The 25,474-nt window shown below is 45.8% G+C and overlaps 1 protein-coding gene across 8 annotated transcripts in view; it reads left to right on the forward strand.

The window, feature by feature from the left end:
• Window positions 1–24,429, forward strand: part of Nrm (neuromusculin) — a 280,335-nt gene extending 255,906 nt beyond the window's left edge. For 2 of the 8 annotated variants that reach the window (XM_076813982.1, XM_076813984.1), the window contains 4 exons: window positions 6,744–6,865; window positions 17,661–18,239; window positions 21,074–21,824; window positions 24,292–24,429. In XM_076813982.1, the coding sequence (XP_076670097.1) occupies window positions 6,744–6,865; window positions 17,661–18,239; window positions 21,074–21,820 (1,448 nt within the window). In that variant the 3' untranslated portion in view covers window positions 21,821–21,824; window positions 24,292–24,429. Of the gene's footprint in view, window positions 1–1,818; window positions 2,229–4,450; window positions 4,559–6,743; window positions 6,866–17,660; window positions 18,240–21,073; window positions 21,825–22,557; window positions 22,654–23,635; window positions 23,704–24,291 lie in introns of those variants that run through there. The other 6 variants (XM_076813985.1, XM_076813986.1, XM_076813987.1 and 3 more) reach the window with 5 other exon arrangements.
• The last annotated feature ends 1,045 nt before the right edge of the window (window positions 24,430–25,474 follow it).

The raw sequence follows: 25,474 nt of genomic DNA on the forward strand, positions 1-25,474 counted from the left end.
GATATCCCGCCCGCTCGATATACCGCGGCTACTCGTGTTCCAAAAGCAGTGAAAACTACGGAAAGCACCATACGAATGCGGGAGTTTGTACAGTTGGGACGTTTGGTTTTTTGGGCGGAAATCTGTGCTTGCAAGCGGCGCGGCCGATTTTTCCCCGTCGGCGTGGATCGAACACAATGGAAGCGAGAAATATATTTGGGAATATACTCGAAGCCGTGAGCGACTCAGCTGAAGTTTAATTAAAAAGTTCGGAAGAGAGGTCGCGTAACGTTCGACGGATGACTTTGCGCGGAGCAGAACGAAAGCAATCAAAAGGATTCTACGCTCCGTGGTTATCTTGGGAAGTAACCTTTTTAAGTGCTGTGTCTATACTGTCCCTGCTGTATTATTCAAGAATTCGCCGGAAGTTTGGGACAAACGTCTGATCGGCGGAAAGTCAAGATCTTCTGGCCGCGTTGAGTTAACGAGACATCGAATTGATCTTCGGGAATTAATGGTTGATGAGAGACTTTACGCTCCGCGCGAGCTGATTCAGCGCGCTTGTTTATCGAATCGTAATAAAAGGGCTCGATATAGACTTTCCGTTGAAGAGGGGCACCGGCGGGAGACGCAGCACTGAAAAGGGGAACGCGATGAAAGGGTGGAGTGAAAGTATAGCTGTTCGGATGTTCGAAAAAGGGGGAGGCAGTTTTATTCTGCTCCTGAAATTGAATTCAGTCGAGTACTCGTATTGTTTCGGATTACCAGAATGATCCAGTACTTACCTAACCGGTTCAAATTGACAAATTGAATCTGGTAAAGTAATTCTTATAGAGGGGAGATCAGGATCCGGATGAGCGTTTCTTGGATGGAATTGGGTTTACAATTATTTAAATAGAGAGCTCGAGGTCGACATTGTGTAAGGAATACTTTCTTTTACGTCACTTTTTGACATATTTTATTCAACATCATTCTGAGCATCACATTAAATCAGATGTTGCAATTCCTATTTTAATTTTCTAATATGGTGGAACTCGTGGTTAGAAATAGACAGAATAATATTTCTGTACAGAAAAAATGAAGGTAGCAGACAGCCAACCTGTTGCATTACACATCCCCCGCAATACAACATTATCACAGGTTTGAAACGTGCGCGCATAGAACATATATAACAGAGTTGACGAGTAATTTATTTAAATAAGAGAATATCTATTTAAATTAAGAATATAAAATACTATCTAACGATATTTTCAAGAAATGAAGGTAGGTGCCTATCTAGAATCCTGAACCTGAGGTTCTTGGATAACTGTTTACAAAGTACCTACACCAGGCTTGACCAAGAGAAAATTCCAGGCCATATGCCGCACAGAGGTAAACTTGAGAACATCCCCCTTCGACGACAGCCTCTATCCGTCCTACCGAACACCTGGGGGAGCACCTCACCCACCGTCTAGTAAACATCACCGCCTCAGTTACACCCTATAGTTATGTTAGCCACCAAATATCATTAGTGTCTGGAACATTACAGAGTCTATTACCAAAGTACCATCTGTCAATCGGCTCATGTGTTATTATTTAATTATTTGAACTGTATAAATGTATCTACCAGACGATTCAACCAAGCGTGTCGAAAGTAAACGCGTTAGGGCCCAGTTCCATCCAGAAACCGCTCGCCCAATTCTCTGCAAGAACTCCAGTTTAAAGCTATCCTCGTCAACTTGAACCTCGAGCCTGCCTCGCCTCGAATTTCAAGCTGCTCCGGTCAATCGAAAGTTAAAGCTGCCCTCGTCGACTCGAATGCTCGAACGGCGGTGTGTGAGAAACGTAATCGTTGCACAGTCCAGACGGTGGGCCACCGAGCCCGACGGCGTCCTCGCACTCTGCTCAGGGCCCGGTGCACCCGACCCCGGCGCCCCGATGGCCCCTAAAGCCCGGCGTGCTGGTGCACATCAATCGGAGCCACAGTCTCCGGTCGGGTCTCAGCGTCCGTGGCAACGAGACGCTGCGAAACGAACTGATGGCCAGGCAAAACGACGAGCCGTCGGTCGATCGATTCCTCATGGATACGTCCGCGGCGAAACCGCCCGCCAAAGTGTTCCGTAGGAGGAAGGAAAGCGCGCAGAGGAGCCTGACCATGGTCAGCCTCCATGACGAGGGTATGCTCGCCAGAGCTAATAAAATTAAGGCCATGTTTGGAGTGCAGCTTAAAGAGCAGGCTACTCTGCCCGGCATTTCCAGGGAGAAAACAGGTGAGTCGCCTTGGGATGATTGTCGCTTTTAATGTTGGCACAACTGACACGCGAACCGGAACTTTGACGACTGGGTCGTCGACCCTCAGCCTTTTTTACGACGTCCAGGTCGTAACGGCGTTGGTTAACTTAATTTCCTTGAGCTTCGCTCACCGTTTGAGTCGCGATACCTTCTTCCGCCGCCAGTCCGTTGAATTCGATGCGAGCTGAAGTGAGAAAAATTTGGAAAATTAAGGAACAGTGAGTTTGTGTTTATATTATGCGTTGCTTCGATTGCATTTGATTCGCGGATTTATGGGAATGTTCGAATGCACTGTTATCGAAGATTTGGAAAACATTGGAGGGTGTAAAAAATTTTGAGCCACGTTGCTCATGATCGGTTTTTGTTTCGTCGATGTTTCGATAACGTGCGCAGAAAGCGTGAAGCAAAATTAAACGCAACAAAGTGCGATTTATCGGACACGTGCGTTTAATTAAAAATACGGGCAAGCAAAAATTTTCGCCGCGTTTATCGATGGCTATCGAATATTTGATAAGCGCGGCTGCATTAAACGGATTCTCGGTTCTGCGCCAGTTTGCCGACATTAAAAACAGTTCGCTTAATTCATTACTGTAAATTACCTTTAAACCCCTAGTAATGACTACCAGCGTGCAATGCTATCGCTCTTCAAAGTATAGCATTGAACGTTTAATTACAGAAAAATTCAGAGGATCAGGTCTTGCGAAGTAACTATCGTACATGATTATAGATTTTAGTTGGAATAGAAGTTCCTCCAGTTTATGATTTTTTAAATAAATACCCTCTGAAATTTTTCCATTAATCATTACGTTTATTTCCATTTTCTGAGGAAACATTTGCAAGCTTCACTTCGAAGTGCATTAAATACTTGTATAAAATTCAGTAACTTTGCTCGTTGAAAAATCAAGACAACAGATTGAATTGAAAAGTATAGGAAAGTTTGAGGCAGAGTTTAGGAGCATTGCTGTTTATTGCACCATTCGAGATGCATTTGCGAATGAATCAATTCGAATTCGTGCGATATCGGAACGACACGTGATTAACGTGCTTCTGGATTAAAGCATCGCAGAAGAAAGGTAATAGTTGACGCGTGCTATGTGTAATTAGCGCGCCTATCATCATTTGTATTACCATTACATGCGCATCGAACATAGACGCTGTACTTGCTACGCCAATGTTACGAAAATAATGCACGTATTTTCTTTGAAAAATTAGAAATTTTCATTTCGTTTTGCAGTCCCTTAATTAAGTCGAAGTTGACGTAAAGAGAATCGTATTTAATTCATCCAATTATCATTTTCCGCTATCCTTATACATTTCGAGTTTTAACGTTATATAAATATTTTAACAGCAAGAAATTAATATTTTTTATTTCATAACATTATTTCATAGTGCTCCGTTCTGCACGGATCTCCGTTTATATTTTTAACTCCCCTTCGCCCGGCATTTTTCAATTACTTTTATTCGATGCTGATAATATATGCAACGTGATTTATTCGCCTGCACAGTCCACGGTTTACATTTTAGTATTGAATAATTTACAAGTTTATGGAGCATATGTCCAGAAGCACGCAGGGTGATATATTACGGACGAGAAAGTATTAATTTATTGTTTGGAGGTGGTTTTTGCAAACAACCCTTTGAATGACACCTACCAAAAAATCAGGAATAATGCTCTATTATGTAATTATGATGTATAAAAGTTGTAACCCAGACCTGAAGCTTCGCAGAATGGTGTTTCAGATGAGGAGCAATGTTTAGCAAACAATAACAACAAAAATTTGTCACGGAGGCTGTTTCCTTATGCTTACCTTGCTAGACTCTGCAAAGCAATTCTGTCGGAATGATTTGCAATTTGTTGTTCTAATAATTCAACTGACTTGGTTACTCTATTCGATCAATTTTAACTCAACTATATAATCCTCCAATAGAACTGATTTCTGTATCACCCTGCATTCTATTCACTTCAATGAATCCACAAGAATCTCACATTTGCAACATTTGTAAAAGAGACGCAAGTATTTCGAGTCTCGAGCTCTCAATCCACTTATACAGTTATCCACAGTGGAACTTTAACCCATCGATCTCAAAAACTATGAAAAATCCCCGCCATACGTCGCACGTAACAGGCAGTTGCATGAAGAGTAAAGGCTTTATGTGTTTCGTGTCATCGCTTCCTTTTTGTGTTTTGTGTTTCCCTTAGCTGTGACTTACAAAAGAATAGCGCCGCGGCAGCGGGTATTGCATGCAGAATCATCGTGCGAATTGAATCGAGGCAACGTCTCCCGTAAGCGAAAGAAACCAGGCGCAGGTACGTAAAAAGAATTTGCAAACACGTGCATGGTTCGCGTGTCAAGTTCTACCCGACAATCGAAAAGGAGCTTTCCTTCCTACGCCCAAGACTTTCCACTGTTTATTTCCAACCATTGGACCGAGAAAGGGGGTAGTTCCTCGACGCCAGAACGTCTACGCGTACAGGACGACTAGGCTGTACGCAATTATCAAAAGTGTTTGCAGTTACAGAGTGTCCTGAATAGAATTTTATCACTCAACCGTGTATTATGATATCGGATGATGGAAACAACTTTGGCAGAGAAATTAGGAAGGGCAACATGGTACACACACCCTCCCCCTTCGTATATCCTGCACATCTGTTACACTACAGCCTAAATTTTATATACCTTCGACAACAAGGTGCTCCCTAATTACTTGCGGATTTGTTCCCCCGTTCCTTTCTCCCTCTGAAAACACCCTTTTCTTCGTATAGTTTACACTCATCGCATCATCTACTGTGTAGCTCCCACCTCGACTCTACATCATAATGATATCTTTAAATCTAAGTCCAGTTTCAGCAATCGAACAATTTACTGTCCTAATAAATTTCTCATTAAATAGTTCCTCGTGCAAGCTGACAGTGCGCGATGAAATTATTTTCGAGAAAATCCATTTTCAAAATTCGACGATCCCCTGGTCTCGGATTAACTGCCCATTTGCACGTCCCTTTGAAGCGAATGATTCATTTCGTTAGTAGAGGCGTTCTTTCGATAATTTGGTATGAAAGCACAGAGGATTATTAAGCACGACAGAGTATTATTTACATGATTTTTTTTTCACGTGGCAGCATGACGCTTTTGACTTGTTAGCATTTGATATGACTGTATTTTGAGGTAAATAACAGATTTGAAATTTTGATTGAAGGATATCGAATTGCATAGCGAAATATTTAAACATGAATCAGGCGCGGTAAATCTCATTGTTGGTTCGTTATAAATCCTGTGCGTATAAACATTCATGTGCCCATAATATGCGCGTCGTATTTGCGATAATACGGCTACTAGATGATTGTTGTTTACATAATTAAAACTTCGCTTTGCATGGCAGGGGAGCTCTTCGCGTCCAATATTGATTTGGCCGCGTAAAAACTCGGCGGTGGCGTTGAAATACTGCTGTCGCCGCAGTAAGACACGTCGAACACAAACAATATTCAAAGTGATGGTAAAATAACGCAGTTAAAACGACGATAAAATTTGTAACCCTCCTTGTTTCACGAACTTTTTTTCGTGTACAGTGATAACATTGCAGAAAATAGATCTTGCAGATCGAATTGCATCGACCAACTCCAAACGATGTGACTGCAATTATAATATTCAGAGAATCACGTGCCTCCAAGTATATATTAAATAAACAAAGCAAAAGAATCTCCAAATTTGGTACCAAAATTTCACCATTGAGTCACGTCGAACACTGAAAATAGCTTTAAAATGGCACAGTTAAATATTTCAATTCAAATTAATTCGTGCCACTGTAAATGGTTCCAGTTAATCCAGAGGTATTAAAAATATGGAAGGATGATTTATAATCCCGAATATAAAACACGTCTACTTCATGACGTCCAGAATCTAAGAAATTGAGACGCCTATCTACTCTCCCACATATTCGTGCAATTACAACAGTAGATATAGACATAGATATTCACTGATTATATAGCATCCACAACTACACCTCGATCTTTACAAACAAATTCTCTTTAACTATCTCTATCTCTCTTGTGCACAACCCCTGAACAATCCTCTCCACCGATGGTCTTCGATTCGCGTCGAATCCCAATTAATTCTGAAAAATCACTGCAGCTCTCAAAAGTCTCGACGAGTCTTCTGTTTCTCAACCAACACATCCGCAACATAACAACAAAGCGTGCCCTCGGCGCGGACAAATGCACCCTCGCAAAACAAAAGACTCGTCGACACTTTTAAGACCATCCACTTACGAAGCCTTTGACATCCCAGCGACATTCAAATTGCTTAAAAGCAGCGAAACCTTTCAAAGAGAGTGAATTGGGCGTCCATCGTCTAGCTCCCTCCATTTGATCGGCCCGCTAGAAACCACCCCTCCCCGAAATGTACACCGTCGCGTGTCCCGCGTCCGTCGCGTGTCCCCGAGCTCACCTGTCCCCTGGTATCATCATGCAAAGTCATGCGTTTCATTTGCACTTACAGATCCCAATCAAGCTGCGAATAACAATCACGTGAACAGCGTGTCGGAGGGCCTTCCCGAGTCCGGGGCGAAGACGTTTTACGAGAACCTGCCCTTCCACGGGATCCAAGCGCCGCCTAACAAGGTCAGTGGGAATCGATACGCCCCTCGACGGCGTTCTGCTGCCTTGTTCTTGTTGTGTTGCCACTCGAGCATGAGTTCTTTGTGCCGTAACTTCTTCATTTAAGCGCGCCCATCGGCAACAGCGTGGCATGAAATGTCACTCAGAAGGCGCCCGGCTGCCGAAAAGCCTCGGCGGCTCGCCTCCCGCCCCCAGGATTTTAATACGTAACAGCGTTTCCTGCTGACGAATAAAACCAGCCGCGGTATGCAGTTCGTCGGTTGCAATATGAAATAAAACGGGCACGGCGCCGTTTTTTTGTTAACTCCCTTCCGCGACCGTCGCGTCTGCGTGCCTCTGTTTCCACATTCATATATTCCATTTAGCGATACGGATATTTTTTTCCCCTCCGTTTCGAGGCCTGGCTTCTTTCTCTCTTTTTTTTTTTTCGTTCCCCCAGTCACGCCGAAAGCGGGGCGGCGGGGGCGCGTTACCTGGGTGGCTGTTTAATAACATCGCGATACCAGCGTTACGCCGCGCCCCTGTCGATACTCGACGCGAACTGAGAATTGCAGATAAAAGGGGAACGGCTCGGTGAATAATGATAACGGGGACAACTCGTCCTGCTGTAGGAAATGCAATGGAGCAGTGGAATATTTAAACGGGTTGGTAAATCCTGTACTGTAGATTAAAAGTTTGATCGCGCGACACCGAAGAGGTTCGCAAAACGGAGTGTTCAGGAAACGGCCAGTTTTGATGCTCGATTGAAAAGTAACGAAGGAATTTTTAAAAGGAAGGACTTTTCCTGTAAGGAACCTGGAAGACGTAATTAGCATAATCACTTACCGCATGGTTATTGTGTTTTAACCTATCCACAGATTTAACTACCCCAAAGTTCATATCAGCACTCATCGCTACCGTTAACCGATTTTTCACCAACCCATCGATGCCGCTGGCTGCAAACGAATCCATCCCCCCCGGAGTATCGGAACAATTCCCCGGGCTCGCTAAATGCAAAATTCTTAATCCTCGGTGTACGAAGCGCATAGTACACCTTGGAAGCAGGAGGCAAGGGAGGCTGAACGCGTAAACAGAGAGAGATTGTAGGCCGCGAGATCACCGTTTTCCCTGGAGCAGCTCGAAACGGCCAACTGCGCGGAACAATGCGTGGGCGACCGTTAAACCATTATTATTTAATTGAAAGCAAAGCGTTTCGCGGTAGTTAACTTGAGCGTTCCTCGAGCTACCCCGTCTCCTTGACTGAGCCGGGAAGGCTGCAGGCTGGGAGTCGAACGGTCGCCCCTTAATTAACGTCCCACTCTAGCCGTGTAGTTAAACAAGCCGCGGGTGGCGGGAGGGGAGAAAGAAGGGAGGAATGAATGGGATCCAGTAGCGATGACAAAGCTGCGAGGGGGAGGTTGGCCGGCGGAGAAATCGTTCGGGGCTTGATAATGAGAAAAATGTTTTTGCTTACGGGAGGCGCGGCGGGCAGAGCCGTGGCGAGGCTAGCCCGAGGGAGGAATGAAGGTAATTTGATAAAAGGAGGAGGTCGAAAATATTAGGAGCACGCGGCTACTCGAGGCTCTCAGCCGCGAAACGCGGCGCGGGAAAGTCACCGTGAAATAATCGCATTATGAGAGGCTGGAGTGCTCGAGTGCCGGCAGTCTGAGCCTTGCCCCTGCCCCCCTACGAGGGGGACGTGGGGAACGCCGGAAACACAGAGTGCCGCGCGTGGAAGGAAAGGAACGAACCAGAGGGGTTGCTGTATTGCACTCCGAGACGAGGGCCTTCGAGCATCGAGAGCGAAGGTTCCACGCTAATATTCAACCTGCGCTCCTTTTACCCTGGCTTTAACTCCCTTGCGCCTGTGTGCGCGATTAAAGATTACCGATTGCACGTGGCTTAGGAGAAAGTCCGACTCTAATTTGAGGAGAAAAATGATTTAGGTTGTCGATGTATTTATGCACATTAGCGATGAAATGTTTGGAAGTAATTTGCAAGATTTTTCTATGTCTACTTGGGATAACGCAGGGTTGCGATAAGGGATGAGAAATCTAGTGTTTGGTGTGTACGGTGCTTAATTGACTTAACGGATAGCACGTAGAATGACCTGCAAACGACCATTTTCTGCAAATCCCAAACTTCTGCTACCGAGCCCTCTGTCGGCAGTGTTTGTATATTCAAATGTATGTACATTTTAATCAGATTTTTGGACACTGAAGTCGGTGTTCTTCAGATCTGCCTCGTTTCGGAAACTACTCGGTGTCCTAAACCAGCCGGGGTCTTATACCCAATTAAACAATTCAACCCTCTGTTCCCTGCTCGGAACTTCAGACTGCGAGAGTTTGCAGACACCCTTATGTACATTCTCCAGCTACAGTGTTTCACCATGTCTGTTGCAATTAAGGGTTTTGTAATGTATTAGGACAAGGTATTAAGGATATTGGTATAAGTTTCTTGTTTGAGGTTCAAAAGATAGATAACTAAATTGCTCGGGTATCTAAAGTTCTTCTTCGTTCGAATAACTTTCGCTCGAAACAACTCTTTAGATAGCACACGTATAAAAAATTACGAGGAGACTTTCCCCTACACACGAGTTGAAACACATGTCTGACCATATAGGGACCGTTTTTACTTTCCCTGTGCCTATCCCGCGCTTGAGTAGTACGAGTCAACCACATCTGCCTCTACCTTCACGTATCGTTTAAGACTCGTAAGTTATTTCAAGATCCTTTCGAATGCAAAGTATTTAGATTAACAAAACCTTCGTAAACATATCGACGGCGGGATAACCAAAAAAGGGAGATTCTTCGCGCAAAAAGAAACCGAAAGTAACTACTGGAATTTTATTTACCAGCAGTAAATATAATACAACTGTGAGAAATGAATCCCTCCGCGAAAACAATCTGAAATTGGCAAAAAAACAAGGCGCACAGATGGAGGAATTCGGGAAATAATTAAGAACCCTCTTGAAATTCAATTCCCTAAAATGAGCACCGCAATTCGTCATCCGTCTGCCCAGCAGCAACCTGTTATATTGTTATACGAACGGACGGATCGCGAATGGGAGGGAGCAAACAATGGCGAGGGAATATTGTTTCAACTCGATACGCAATGCTTTCGCGTCACGGATGCCTCGCGTTTCACTCTGGCGGTCGGTGAAATAAACATTTGGACGGGCCACGTAATCACCCGATCGATAATTTACATATTAATCGGCGGCGACGTGTCGAGTGGCCCTCCCGTTGAAATATGGATCCGTGGGAATCGAGGACGCGTCTGGTGTCAAAGCTCCTGGAGCCGAAGATGGCCGACAAAGGGGCCCCGGTAATGTCCCACTCCTCTCTTGCCTCTTCGCTTTCAGCTGCTGTCCATACTCAATTACTTCGGCTGCGAGCCCTTCCCGCCTCCGATACGGTCATTACGAGCGAGGCACTCGGTTAAATAAGAGGGTGAATTAACCTCGCCTCGCGCGCCCTCAGACACCATAAACCATGCCCGCTGGCCATCCTCGAGCGTTTACCAGCCCCTCGTAAAAAGCTGCACGGCTCCTCCCGCGCGGAGGACGTTCTTCTGTTCCGCGCGGGGCGATGCATTAGCCAGTGACGTCAGATTTCAGCTGACTTTTATTATTTACCGCGCGGAAACCTCGATCGATGTCCCTCCTAGACGAGGTCTCGCGAAGTTGGTCCTTTAGGTATTAACTATTGAAGACCACCTCGTGCAGGACACTAGTGTCACTTGTCCGGGATATTTTAAACATGTGCACTTCGTCAGGGCAGCAGCGGTTTAGTGAATTCACTGGCCTCGTGCATTTCGAGAGACGCTGCTGTTACGGCAGTCCGATTCGATTCGGTGTACATACCTGCATCTTTCATTGGGCAGTGAAAATATGTAACTGAGAGGTCAAGTTGGTTCTGAATGTCCACTGGGCTATAGGATATCGAAGTTTCAAAGGGGAACGGACCCTGCTTGCTTCCTCGACGTGGTGTCACGTGTGCGCGACGTTGGCATGTTGGGATAGTGTCAAGGTATGTATACTTCGTAGAAATCGATGGAATTCTACTTTTCGCGGCCTCGAGTAATTAAGGTTAAAAGGTTAAAAAAGAAAACGAACACTGCTTCGATATGCACTTTAATAATCGATATAATCGTGGCAGGACTTCCAATACTGTTACGTTCTTTGATTACTCCGCTCTCCTTTGCTCGCGCATACAGAGTTTCGTGGAATTTTTCTGATCGGAAATTGGGGATCAAGGTGGAGCAGGATGGAAATGCCCTGCTTCGGGAGTATCTTCTGGATCTATAATTGTGGTTCCCTTGAAATGGAGCCTGCGAAGCTAGTTAGAGGCAGGAGGAAAAGCGAGCGAGCAACAAATTCCAATTTGAAACAGCTTGGGGTACTTCCCGAATGTTTCCTTAGGAAGATGTTCGACCGTCCGAGTCGCACTTTTCGACGAGGAAGTTAGCGCATTAATTAGCGATGGCGGGTAACAATTCTAACGCGAAAATATCGTAGAAATAATACGTCGAACTCCGTAATGCTTGAAGTTCCAGCCGGTGCCCAGAGGAGAATTATTCGCGGCGAAACTGCTCCGCAATTCTGCAACATTACTGGAACTCTAATGCGATATCGAAGTTCTATAATAAACATTACCGTGCTGTTGAACTTTGTCCGGCCAGTGTAACGTGATTTCTGTTGGGCTTCGCTTGGGAAAAACTGCTTTCCCTCGACGATTCGAATCTGTATCTTCTCGGCGAGAATCCTACCATTCTTCTTCGCAAGTTGAGCAACGTTGGACGTCGAAAGTAAATTTTCATCGTTCCTGGAATTATTCAGCTTGAAATCACGGAAATAAATACCACATCGACGACCAAGAAAAATTCAAGTAAAGGAGAAACAGGGTTGTCACAAATTCCCAGACAGAGTAAAATGTGAGAATGGACATTGTTCGAATTAATAGAAGACACATTTGCACGTATCATCCACGAGGAGCCATAAAATATAATTCCTACGGATTAGTATAAACTTCGTTTAAATGAAATTTTCACTCGTACCTTCTCAATTTCCGCCCCGTGCAGTCTATTAAATTAAAACCAACCACACCGGCTTAGTAACTGAACCTATTTTCACAGCTGAAGCTCCAGCTCGCCATAGTCTCTCGCGACAAATGCCCTTACTTAAGAAGAACGTCCATCTTCCACGTCACAAGCCAATGAAACTGGGCTGCTATAAAGAACGTCTTAAGATAAACCTCTTACACTATAGCGATCTCATACGCGCCAGGGAAATCCAAAAGATTCAACGTGTTAACCGCAGGATTCAGCTTATCCCCTAAGAATAAGTCCGCCATCGCGCGAGACATTCGTTCGGCGAGGTCGAACAAGAGGATTCGGAGCGCGGGGGCTCCCACTTTAATTTGAATATCGAGAAGAATATCGAGCACGGCGAAATTGAACCTGTATCCCATTTCATCGATGGGAAACGGGGAATCAGAGTGACGCATCATCCCTGTGCTTTCGTAAATCGTCCCCGTCGTTCTTTCCCCGCCAGTCCACCCCCTCGACTTTCCACTACGTTCGATTGCTTTCGATGCTTTCGACGCGACGTATTTATTACGAGAGAGAGGGAGAAAAAAAGGCACCGGGAGGACTCAAAGGCTGAAGAATAAAGCGTTGCGATAATTAGCTGTCTGTTCCATTTTATCACGAATAATCGCCGCTCCCCCGGGAATTACAGTCTCGTCTTTGATCCGCGCACCCTTTGTGCGTCGAATGTCTAGACTTGCCGTGGACGCTGCGTAGCTACGATGTACCGTTCGAGGATTACCTGTGCGAAACGGGTGTATTTGGTAACGCCGGAAAGAATGGAAATTGCGTTTGTCAATAGATGTTAGCTTAATCATGGTACAGAAATTGCGTTTCGCGGAAATGGATTATGGAAGACACCGTTGAATATTAGAAGCCTCTGTGTATTTAGGAAGGGTTGTTTAAGGGGGATTCTACTATGAAATACTTGAGAATATTTGCCTAAATATGGAATACTCCGGAACGTCTGATCTAATATAGGTACACCCCGAATTCCTACCTATTCAAGAGGTAGAACTTCCAACCCTTGTACCGAAACGATAACGCTGGGGGCAACCGTTTTACGTAACCCAGTTCGATTAAGAACGTCGATTTTACGATAAAATGCAAGGCTCCGTAAGAATCTTGTCGATCTTATTAATCGTCGGCGTATTTATCGTCCCACGGAATAATTAACGCAATCCGAGGAGCGTTGGTCGATCGTCTAATTAATTTGAAATAAGCCTGATATAATGTCCGTCGCGGGACGCCTTTTCTTCCTTTTCTCTAATAATTCTTTTCTTAAGTGCAACCCCCTCCCAGCGTGCCCTCTTCCACCCTTTCTTCTTATCCAGCTTCTTTTCGCTTTTCAATCCTCCGTTTTATTGCGATCTGGTTCGCGTCACACAATGCCGCGATGAATAATTGTGTATTATTCGGCCTCCTCTTAGGCTGAAAATCCATTAACGTTGAATTATGTCGAAGCGGGACGGGAAAGTCACGAAAAAGGAGGGAACAAAGGGGCCCTTTCGATGGACGGGGGCTGTGTAAACAATGTAATAGGTATACAACGAGAGCTCTTCTTTTTCTCTTCTCTGCGCTCTCATTCTATGCACCCTTTTCTTCCTTTCTGTCAATTTTTTTTTAGAAATAGAAGACTTCAAGTACTCTAGAGGGCACAGATTAAACAGAGGTTGTGCCAAAATCCAGTGTATATTTTAGTGAAACGATATGAATAGCAGACTTCAATTTGGGATATGCGAGGGAACAGTTCATCCAACTATTTTAGGTACAAAAAAAGATGAACATCGAAGATCTGTTTCTCTCATAGAGGGAAAAATAATAACGAACTTAAATTATTGTGACATTAATTGGATAGATATCAATATCAGGATTAGTTCAGTTAGTACTTTAATTTCTATATGCTGACTAACTTCTCCCTAGTTGCAACTACTTAGTAGTCTAACCGTCCAACGAAACCTGATTCGTTAAGCATACTTGCGTCTGCACTAATTGCACTTCGTTTAAAAATACTTGACAGTAAAACAAAGATTAATTAGCCTTTGGAACTCCGAAACCCCCCTGCGCCTCTTATCGTCTCCGACCCTTATTATTATCGTCTTCGCGGTCTCGAAACAGCTCCCTGTCAGAGATCAATTTCCTCCGGACGCAAAATAATTAGCCGGTCGATAAATGTTGACCAATTTGCATCTCGCGTTACGCTGCTGTGATTACACACAATTGCCCGTGGCTGATCAAAGATGCAACGCGGCGTCAGGTGCGCTCAAAGCCGTTTCACGCGCGTACACGATCGTCCCCGCGATCGATCATCTATCTCAATAATTACAAATCTTACAATTAACACTTGGCCGCGAAACGAGCCGACGCACTCTTTCTATCGCGGACATTTCGCACCTGGACGTCGTTCAACAGCCCCGTCCGCGCTGATTACCAATCGGTACGTGCCAATGAATTCGCGATTAACGCGGATAATTGGACGTGACAGGATTACGAGTGAAAACAGTTTAACGGCCAACGAAATCAGTAAAAGTTTCATCGGTGGTATTGGAATTCGGTGGTGGACGTTTTTAATATTTACACATGACTGGGGTCGTTTTGGCAAATAGAATTGAAAAGTAGTTAATTCGATTTGTCCAGTTAGTTAGATGAAAAAAATTCAAGCAACATTCACCGCGCGCAATCGTAACACGAACAGGTGAAAATTCCTCGATCACAAAATTTCAAAGGGTACCTACGTTCGACACGCGGTTCCAGGATCGCAGAATGGGATGCTCCCAGTGGAATGTTTTCACCAGCAGCAATTTCAATGCAGCTGGAAATTCCCGTCCATAAATTCATTCCAAGGCGAACGAACAAACTCCACCCTACCTGTCGGTAATAATTTATTAAACAGAGAATTTACCGCCCCTGGGGTGGCGATTGTATCATACCGGGCGACTCGCCGCGCTCCCCTGTCAAAGGGATCGCTACCCTGCCCTGTGAAAAGGGCGCGAAGAACGGGAGCAGCAAAAATCAGCGTGCACCTTGGAGCGTGAAAGTGAACCGAGCACCGAATTGCGGCATCGATAAAACCATCCCTGGACGTAGCGGGGGCGCCGAACGTGCGTGCGGAGGGTTAATGAATGGATATTCCGGGCGAGTTCGCGCGAACCACGAGCCGTCACATCGGTGGCCGAGCGAGCGGGAAACAATTGGAACGGTCGCGTCATAAATCGTGATCGCGCCGCGGCGATTGATCGATACAGCGTCCAGGGCCCCCTCGTCAGAATTACAGCTAGATAACGAATTAATTTTCCGCCCGTGGCGTCATAAACGCGACGAGGCCGCGTGCAGCGACAAGCCCGCCTTGAGCTTCGCCTGATCGATCTCAGGCCGAGTCAATCGATCTCCAACGCGGAGAACTTTCGCTCTGCACAAGTGCGTGCCTCGACAGCCTTCGTGCCGTGCAGTTTACGGGGATTTGGATAGAGATCGCGTTATTAACACTTGGAAGAAATTTTGCTCGACTCGCAGCCAGTCACCTTCGATGCTTCCCAGATGACGCAAAGTCGTGCAAAAGTGTTAAAGCGACATATGCTCGTTGTTTCCCTGTTTGTTTCTTTTTCCCTCGCCAGCGATTTCTCGCCCAGTGTGATCGAAATGGAGCAAAGGGGACAATAGCCGTCTCGATGACCGTGTTTCATTCTGCAGCCAGTGTTTCGAGCTTGTCACGCCACTGTTTGGCTTGGTTTGCGACACGCAGCTGATGTTCGGGCGACAATAACCGGTGATGCATGGGCGAGCGTGTTTTCTGGCTTAATAGGGGGCATTGATTAAGCACGCCGGAGGCTTCTGTTCTGCGTTCAGAGATGAATTCGTTATGATTCAATAGATTCCCGGGATTTAGGTGTACGGAGGCTAGTAGCTGGGTTTCCTCTTCTCTGGGTGCTATGGGCAAGTCTGTCGAGAAAAATGTTTAATATTCTACGTGGTGCGTCGAGTAGACACTGAAAAGCAGGTTCTCGTAGATCCTATAGGTTTTCCAAAATTCTTGAGTCACCTTCAATTGCAATTGGATTTATTCGGATTTATATATTCAACTTCGCGCACTTTTTGTGGGAATGTTAAAGTTTCAGGTAATTTCCAGGCGATGACACTGTGTATCTTTGAACAAATTTGAAGATCAGTGCAGGAAATAATTTAAAATTAATGTACCCCTAATTTTATTGCCTGAAAAAGCTATGATACTTTTAACTGTTCGAAGCATTCTCCCCAAAAAGCTACCAGTGGATTCAACCTCATAGCTCCGTTCTATTCAAAGAGGATGGCGATAATTTGACGATTTGGGAGAAAGTGTGAGACCGTTCGGCGCAAATATCGCCTAAATTGTCCAACATAAATCCCGGCGCACGATACTCGCGTACGTCGAGGGTGAACTATTCATTTAAAGTTACGGAGATTTAGTTCGATCCGTGAGAATGTAAGCTGCTGGAGTGCCCGCTACGTAGAAACTTTCAATCGTGCCTGTGTTATCTAAAATTGAACGTGGAAGTACCTTCTTGAAACACTGGAAAGTAATAACGGCACCCACTTCACGTGTGCTTTATTTATCAGCGGCAGTATTTCCTTTCTGGCTTTCGTTAAATATGAACAGCCGGTGAAACGGATACCCCGGGGGGCCATATAATTCTGACGGCACTTTTAAATGATCCACGAGCCCGTGGATATTGCAAATTTGCTCAGCAAACGCCTACTGTGCATCATCGGCGCTAAATTTGATTTATAGGCAGGCTCGATAGTTTAATCGACGATAACTTGCGATTTTTGTGGAGTACTGCTCGCGCGATATCATTGGGGTAAGTACTGGGAAGTATTCCCCACGTTTGGACGTTTCGATCTTTATGATTTATTTAGCAACTTATGGTTTGTCTAGAAATCACTGACAATGAGTGTTTCAATGCGATAAAAGAAGTGTCAGATACAATTCTTGATGGAAAGGGAGCGGGATTATTTATAACTAGAGCTAGTATATTATTTCATCGAGATGCCTGCTGGAAATTCACCCTGTACACGGAAAAATATTTAATAAGATGTTGAATGAAAGTCGAGCTGCATTCGAATGTCTCTTAGCATCGAACTACCTGGAAATAGAACTTTTTCCTTCGAAAGCGAAGGAAATTGTAACAGAGACGAGCTTCTAATAAAACACAGTAACCAGAAGGCGACACGTGATAAAAAATAATAACGATACAAACAAAAGTGTCATCAAACACCACGTACACCGTCACCAGAACCAAGACACCCAAACATCTGCTTTTAATTCAAAGACACAAACAGCTACGAACAACTGAATTCTCCCCATAACTCAGAACATCATTAACATTTGGCCGTTTCCTTAACAGAGCCGCCTATCTTCCACCCCCAGCCCTATAGAATACTATGACCTGACACCGAAAGATTTCGACCGTAGAAATTGATTGCCCGCTGCGTAGCTTCGGTAAGCTAACAGACCAGAACCGCTAACCTCGCCAGAGTGGGGGAAAAAAAAGAGAACCGTGTAATCCGAGGCTAGAACCTACGTACAAAAGCAGAGCGTTAAAAAGGCGAAAGAGCGAGGGACATTTTTCCGGAGCCCTTAAGGTTCGCGGGCCAGAGGAAGCGGCCCCCGAGGGCGAGGCTAGCCCATTCGCAGGTGGAAGTAAAAAGAATCCAGCTCGAAGATAAGTATACCGCCGGTTGTCTTTTGTTTTAGTTGGTTTCCCCTATGTTTGCTCGAGTTTCGGCTTTGCATGGCACGCTGCATCGTTCCGTACCGACCTCGCCGTCTCCCTCGCGGCCGCTGAGCAGGAGCACGTCGCTCTGCGACGCCAGTTCCGGCTACGAGTCGACGAGGAGTCACTTAGGGCCGCACTACAGCGACTATAACGTGCCCAGGAACAACTCGCCTGTGCCCAAGTACAACAGCCTCAAGCCCCGCCGAAGGAAGCACAAACGCTCGCAGTTCTACTCGCTCAGGCTCTGCCGGAAACACGAGAACGCCCACAGGAAGTATCAGCTTTACGCTATACCGATATACAAGTGTCCGCATAAGAACAGCAGCACCAGCACGATCGCGACGATCGTCCGGCCGGACACGCCGTCGCTGACGACCGGGCAGCCGGGCGAGCCGAATCAGTCGAATGAATCGAATCAGTCGAACCAGGACGCGTCGACGCCGCCGGTCCCGGCGCCCAGGAAGTCCAGGAGAACCGATCCCTCGAAACACACGTATCAAAACGTCCCCCCTCCCGTCTTCCCGCCGAAAAACGCCGCTTCGTTGCCTAGAACTAAGGTTTGTCGACTACTCGTGTTCTTTTCTGCTGATGGCCCGCATTCGACCATCGAGGACGTTGCTGCCGCGTCCAAGACGCTGCTCCTTTCTTTCCCGAGACTCGGGCTTGGATCGATCGTGGTTTAAATGATCAGTTGGATCGGACCTGGGGGCTCAGGCTTTCTATGAGCGCTTTCCGTTCGGTGTTGCGAATATGAAGCAGAGGAACGAGGTTTTCGGGCGCGTTTAGAATCATTTATGGGGGGTCTCGCGAAAGTTTGTTGGGAAGCGGCAGATAATTAAACTGATGGCTTTATTCGCTGTTGGAGGAAGCAATTTGTAGAAGTTATTGTTCCTTGAGATAAACGCGCGTGATGAAGGTGCCGTGCCCCAGATAACGCAGAATGGTTTTTAGTTTAAATTGTTGATCCACTTTGCTAGCAGATTTGGGGAACATTGACGATTCTAAGATTTAATGACCTTGCAGCAAGAGGGATGCAGCTCCACTTTATACAGTTTTTGAGTTAAGGAGGTACTCTATTTTTAAAAAAAAAATTCTTTTTTATTTATTTGAATTTATTTAACAAAAACTGTAAGGGTATACTATCTGGCGTTTTTCCTGCATATTATGGTATGTTTGAAGTAATACTCCGAACTTTTTTGAACTTTTTTATATGTCACATATACATAGGTATAGTCGGTAACGCAAACTTCTTAAAAAAAATTATTTTCCGACGGGCGTTGGTGTGGGACTTGTTCTACTCATCCAAAATGGAAAAACTAAGGTTTATTTTCTTTATTATGTTTGTCGTTATGGTCGGAACCGCAGAGGCCCCCTAATAATAAAGATTTGCATAATGACAGCATTTTTTAAAAAATGTTCAATTTTTGCTCATAAATTTAGTAATATATTTTCAATAGGCGTTCTCTTTTTAACGTTGAGTTAAAGCTATAATTTTATAAACAGTTTCTTCTGATTTACTCCAAGTTTGTAACGATCTAGCTGCACCCCTGTTGCTGCAAGGTCCCCAATTCTATTTCATCTTGATTCATCTTAAATTCATATTTCAAACAGCTGATTCAGGACTTTGAACATTATTTTTTATTTAAATAGAGTACATATATATTTACTCATATTATTGCATATTTTAACGTCGATGAGGATATGGAGATGCAAATACGAACGTACCACATGCTGCGAAATGAAACTTCGTTTCCTCTGTAGAATGAGTCCAATCTCTCATCCCCACGGGAATTCTATTGTCTTTTATTGTGTTATAATTTTCGTTGCACCGGGGGCATAGCACCTCGTAAAACATCATTCTCAATGAACCCCAAGACACGTGCAATTTAATTTTGCCAGGCTCCAGCAGCAATTCCGTTAAATTCTTTCAAGCGTGTGCAAATCTAACGCGAATAAACACAATAGCGCGGGAAAATTCACGAAAGCAACTCGCTTAATTACACGATATTTCGCTCTTATGTATATTCCTTTAATCAAACGGTGGAGAATAATTGTACAGCAACAGCGGGCAATTTAATTACGATAGGCTTGAGTAACAATTTCGCCAGGTTCTTTCAACTTGCTCCAATCCAACACGAACAAGCAGAACCAGTGCGATAAGGAATCCAACTAATTGGTCGATATTTCTATAATATTCCCCTTATCGCTCGGCAAAGGGGCGATTAGAAGTGCATCATTGTAAGGTTGTATTACAGCACTGATTAAGCCCGGAATTCAATGGCTTGTACGTAACAGGGACGCAGCAGCAACGGTAGTCGAACGGTGCAGAGTAAATCCTCTCCTTTAAGCACCGATGTAATAATTAGCAACGCACCTACTGCATGAGTACGATTTACGTGTCCGCAATAGATATAAAAGAGCAGCTTCGGGCAAATAGGAGGTAGAGTTGCTGGAAGCCGAGTTATAATCGGAAATCATATTTTCCCTGCTAAGCTGGATCTCTGGCCGTCTATGTAGCGACCGTCCTTGTGTATGTCGGCCGCGCATCAAGTAAGTTTCCACCCACACACAGACACACACGTGCACAGGCACACATACATGTACGCGCGCTTACCGGTGAGCTTTTCAACCTTGTCCATAAAGGAGGTAAAATATTATTTCGAGTCCTTTAAAAGCGCCGCCAGGGTGTTTTTATCTCGCTGGCGCCACTGAAAGTCCTTTTCGCGTGTACGGGACCAAGGGTACTATTATCTCGATGGAACCGTGAAGAGATATCTGCTTGGTTTGCCCCTTAAAGCATAGGCACGCGGATCGCGACGCTCCACTTTGGGGCGCCGCTTCTGCAGCATCGTGCAAGATTCCTTGCAGGAGCGTGATGCGAGCTTCAAACGGTCTTCTAAGAAGCTGGGTCTGTCGCGCAGGGGATAACGCGTCGGAGTACACAGTGCTGGAATCGATTTCACTTACTAGCTGTCAATACTTGGTTCAATCTACATCGCCAGAGATTTTAGCTGGACCACGTCCGGACAGATTTGAGAAAAGGCTGAGCTTGGTTGAAGAAGCTAAACGCGAACGTCCTCTCGAGCAGAGTTGGGTAAATCTCGCTTTCCTTGAATGCCACTGGTACGCTCTTGCGCGACAGACTATGCATCGTCATTTCGCTACCCTTGATTGGCTGTCGACACGAGACTAAGGGCGGAACGGGGCAGGGGGCAAGCAAGCTTCTCGTGCAAACTCGTATCAGTCGACACGAAGGAAGTTGTAAAAAGGAGCGAGATAACACTTTACCTCCTTTACGTGTCCTCGACTACTAACGCGATCCCTTCTCTCTTTCCCCGTCCGTGGTCCCCGTGGCTGGATTCCCAACGACTAACCCCGTGGCCTGTTGCAGACCGACAGCCTATACAACTACAAACAACACTACCAACAGCAGCACCGGCAGGAAATGCAGCAGTACAGCTACCCGCTACCGAGCAACAGTTCCAGCCAACTAACACTGCCACTAACGCGCGGCCTCTACCATTCCTCGATAGTTAGCCCCTTGCAGACATCCTTCGTTCACGCGAACAACCGTCCGTCCCCCCTGGCGCGCCACGAGTCTGTCAATCACCTGTCCGCGGCGCATCCGGAGGAGGAGCAGCGGAACTACGCGAACCACGACACCAGACAGCCGCGGCGTCACGCCAGCCGCGGCAACGAGCGGGGCCAGAAGTACAAGAAGCACAAAAGGTCGGAGCGGAAGCAGAAGCAGCGGCGCGGCGGCGACGCGAGGAGGTCGTCGGACGCGTTCAACGGGCCCTCCTGCGAGACCAGCTTCCACCAGGTCCAGGAGCTCGGCATACCGGAGACCTACAAGATCTCCTACCCCCATTACTACGAGGACGACATCGCGGAGTGCGCCACCACCGACTATCACAGGCCGAACCCGCCGAGCGCGCGCCAGCCGATATGGGAGCGACAGTCGAACCGCGGCCCCGCCGAGGGCACACACTACGCGGACCCCGGGGACGCCAAGAGCCGCAACAAGCCGAAGAGACTGTCGTCGAGCATCAGTGACGGACGATCGCCGTCCGCGCCGACGATAATGCAGTACGCCGAGCTGCACTTCCGGGACGTCGGTCAGGAGATCGATGTCTAAGAAGGTCAGTGGAAAAGGGGACGCCCAGGGGCTCGCGCGCCCCGCGGAGAGTTCCGCCGTCCGCGTCGCGAGCCTTGATCGAGTGCTGGTAACGTTGAGAAGGTCGAGCTGAGGGAAAGGGTAGGCTTGCTTTGGAAATTTTCGTAGCACCGGGCGAGGAACTACGGTGTGTCTTTTTAAGGGTCGATAGGGTTGGCTGGGCCGCAGGATTTTAAGATCACCGCGCGGGGAACAGGATCGATGGGTCGGCGCAGAGCGTGAGAAACTGTTGAGGATCTTAGAGCTGGTATGCAGGGATATTCTGTTTGATTATTATATGTGGTACAATCTTTTTTGCACCCTACGTGATGAGAGGATAGAAAGTTTGAACGGAGTGGCGTCAGGGTTACTCATTGATTAGGAAAATTGCTTCTGTAATTGGCTAGCTGTTTCAAATTATAGCTGCAAGTAATTAGAAGGAATTAGTTGGGATGAAATAATTAGAAGGGAGTATTCGATGCGCGGTAGACGCTTCAACACTGGAGATTCGGCTGAGTCGCTCGACCTTCTTGATATTTTCCGATGGTAGTTTTTGTGCAGGTGGAGTGTACTGCTACTTCTTTGGGGAAGAACGTTATCGGAGCCTTCCCTTTCCATTCGTTTGCGGAAGATTTCGGAATTAACCAGACGGTTTGCACGCGTAGCTTATCATGTTAAAGAGAGGTGCGCGTTATAATCTTAGCGCGACGCTCTTTTAGATTGGAAAGGTTATAAGTCGTTAGAACGATCAAATTAGCTACGTCACTGACGAGTACTTTTTGGGGTTTAATCTGCATCTTACGACGCAATTGCAGGTAGGAGGGAGATAGAATTTTGTTCGTTTGCATTATTTTAGTGTTAAATGTTTGTTTCCCTTGTTTGCAGTGGCATTTGATCATCATTGTGTTTTCACGTCTGTTTGCGTTTCCTGTTTGCTTTACGTTTGACGGCATTTAAAATTAACTTTCAAGCTTGCTCCCTACAGCCTTCGTATTATTCTGCATTATTTAATATAATTGTGGCTAAACGAATTTATGATTTTGATTCTACTTTGTTCCTTTTTATCGGTGGCCACAGTATTGGTAAGTACCTTAATTGAAGCCAGTCGACTGAAAATCGATGGGACCATGTAAATTCGTAATAGGTACATAAAATGTTTCAAATTGAAAGAACACAGAGAGAACGAGGCTGTTTGTTCGAAGAAAACATTTACTACCGCGAACAACTTTTAAACGATTTTCATTCGGACCAATTCGACAATTTTCACGGTCGACTAAACGTGTCCCACGATTGCGACGAATATAATAGAATTCCCAAAGTTCAATTTACAATTTCACCGAGGCAATTCTGTTGGAAAATATCTTCAAAAAATTCAACCAGCTCACTGGCGAAAATGGCAGGGTCAGTGATAATAAAAGAAGAATTGGTAATTAAAAGTAAAAATTAAACAGTTCCGATCGGTGCAACATTAGCTCGCAGAGCACCGCAGGATTATTTCGTTATTTAAATTCTAGTCGATGAAATGAAAATTCCAATGAATTCATACCGGCCAATGACTAATCCTGTTTATCAAAATTTTTCAAGGAATTCTTTAACATCGTCACCGAGCGAACAAACGAAGAAACGAACCGCGCAAAAACCGAATATCAAAACGGGACGAAAAATCTGCCCCCGATTGTAACAGGCAACACGCGCGATACGGAGCTTGCGCGGATCAGCGTGAATGAGAGGATTGAATAATGAAATTTGCATCGTTGCTGGCATACATAACAATTGTATCTAAATGTTTGTTCGTAGGAGGGTCAGCAGACAAAGAGCGATACGTACATATTCTAGGACATTTTGGCGTCCGACATGCCTTGTAGGTACATTGTATTCTATGAATTACGTCGTATTGCTTAGATACTTTCTATCAATATGCCGAGCAATCCGAAAACGTGTACCAGCGTGCACAGACCTCTATTCATGGAAGAGGCTTTCTACATAGTAGCTTTTAATCCTCCGCACCCTTGCACTTTCCACGCAAAAATTCAACACACCCCGCAGCTTCGATACCCCTACAAAACAAAACATGTACAAAAGATATCAGCGACACACACAATATTCCTCCAAACCCTCGCATTCAATATTCAATTCGTCCTCTCAAATCCTCCGCGAAGAAACACGACCCCCCTGTTCCAAACGATTTCAAACGGTGCATTCTCATTAAAAGCCCACGAATAGGTTCCCTATTCCCGCCACGAAACCACACAGCGCAAAGCGAATCGCGGCGAGACACTCCGCCGAGGAATGCTCTCTTTTCATCCCCACCAAGCCGTTGCACCGAGACTAGACCCAGTTGAATCGGTTTCGTCGCGGTGGAACGATCGCGACAAGTGCCACACGCCCGCAAACCCCTACTGCATAGCCGAAACTGGACTAAGGTGTTCGTTTGTAATGTTCTGTTTACGCAGCCCTTCAGGCCGGAATTTTCGGATCTCGACTACGCCGACGTGGACTACCGTTCCTACGGGCCGATCAACTACAAGGCCGCCAGCATCGCGCTCCTCCAGAAGCAGCAGGTCGAGAAACAGAGGCAGCAGCAGCTACAAGAACGACGGCCCCAGATGTACGGTGTCACGGACGAGAACGAGGAGCTTCTTTAACCCCACTTCCCAACCCCTCCTTAACTCGCCCCGTGCACACACTTCCCGAAGCGTGTAAAAAGCTGTCGTTCGCAATCGTTTATGCAACCACCTCCTGCGGGCTTTCAGCGCTGCTCGTAGTTTCAGTTCCATAAAAAGGAAACTCCTCTTTAATCGCGCTCCATCGACAATTTCGCTGTGACGGGATCGGCGCGGTTTCTCCGTGTCGCAGTCCACGCTCGCCGATTACGCATTCGTCGGGAGGTACTATTTCAATTCGATCGCAAGTGCCGCGGACAGGGAGACCTACAGCGGGGTTGTTTTTAAAGCTTCGATCCCGGCTACACGGTCACAGCGAGGCTCGTCGATGCGCGTACCTTGAAACCAAAGAGAAATCTAGTTGTTTTAGCTGTGTATCAGAGAGACTTGCGTCAAGGAAGACGCTGCTTTATTGCTTTCTTTTTCAATTCTTCTTTTTTTATGTGTGTGTCAGTCGTAGGGGAAACGTGAATTCTCTCGCACGTGTCCTTGTTCCGTCGACGACTACGAAGCTTCCTTATCACAGTGTAGTGGAAGTTCTCTTTGAAATCAGAGCGGGGCAAAAGGGAGCCGAATCCCCTTTTCCCGCTCGCCTTTTCAGTTTCCCCGCGATCGAATTCACGTCGATGTTGTAGCTCGAAGGACGCGCTCGCCAGATAGTCGCTTTGGATCCGCGTGGAGGGATCCAGCCGCGACACCTGTAAATTTATACATAAATTCGTGCGTGGAGGATTATAAATAAAAATCGTACGTTTATAAACTACATTGCCATGTGTTCTGGGATCAAATTGTCTAATTAAAGAGTGCGGCTCGGGGGGTCGGTGATCGACAAGACACGTAAGAGTATCTCGTTACGCGTTAACGTAAAGATTACACATATCGCAGGCTATTGATCGAGCTATCGCGCGTATTTCTATCGTGTACAGATAAATAATTGCCAAGTGATTCGACTAAACTAAACGTGATGGACTCC

The sequence above is a fragment of the Andrena cerasifolii genome, chromosome 6 (assembly GCF_050908995.1).
Source record: "Andrena cerasifolii isolate SP2316 chromosome 6, iyAndCera1_principal, whole genome shotgun sequence".
NCBI classification, from domain to species: Eukaryota; Metazoa; Arthropoda; class Insecta; order Hymenoptera; family Andrenidae; genus Andrena; species Andrena cerasifolii.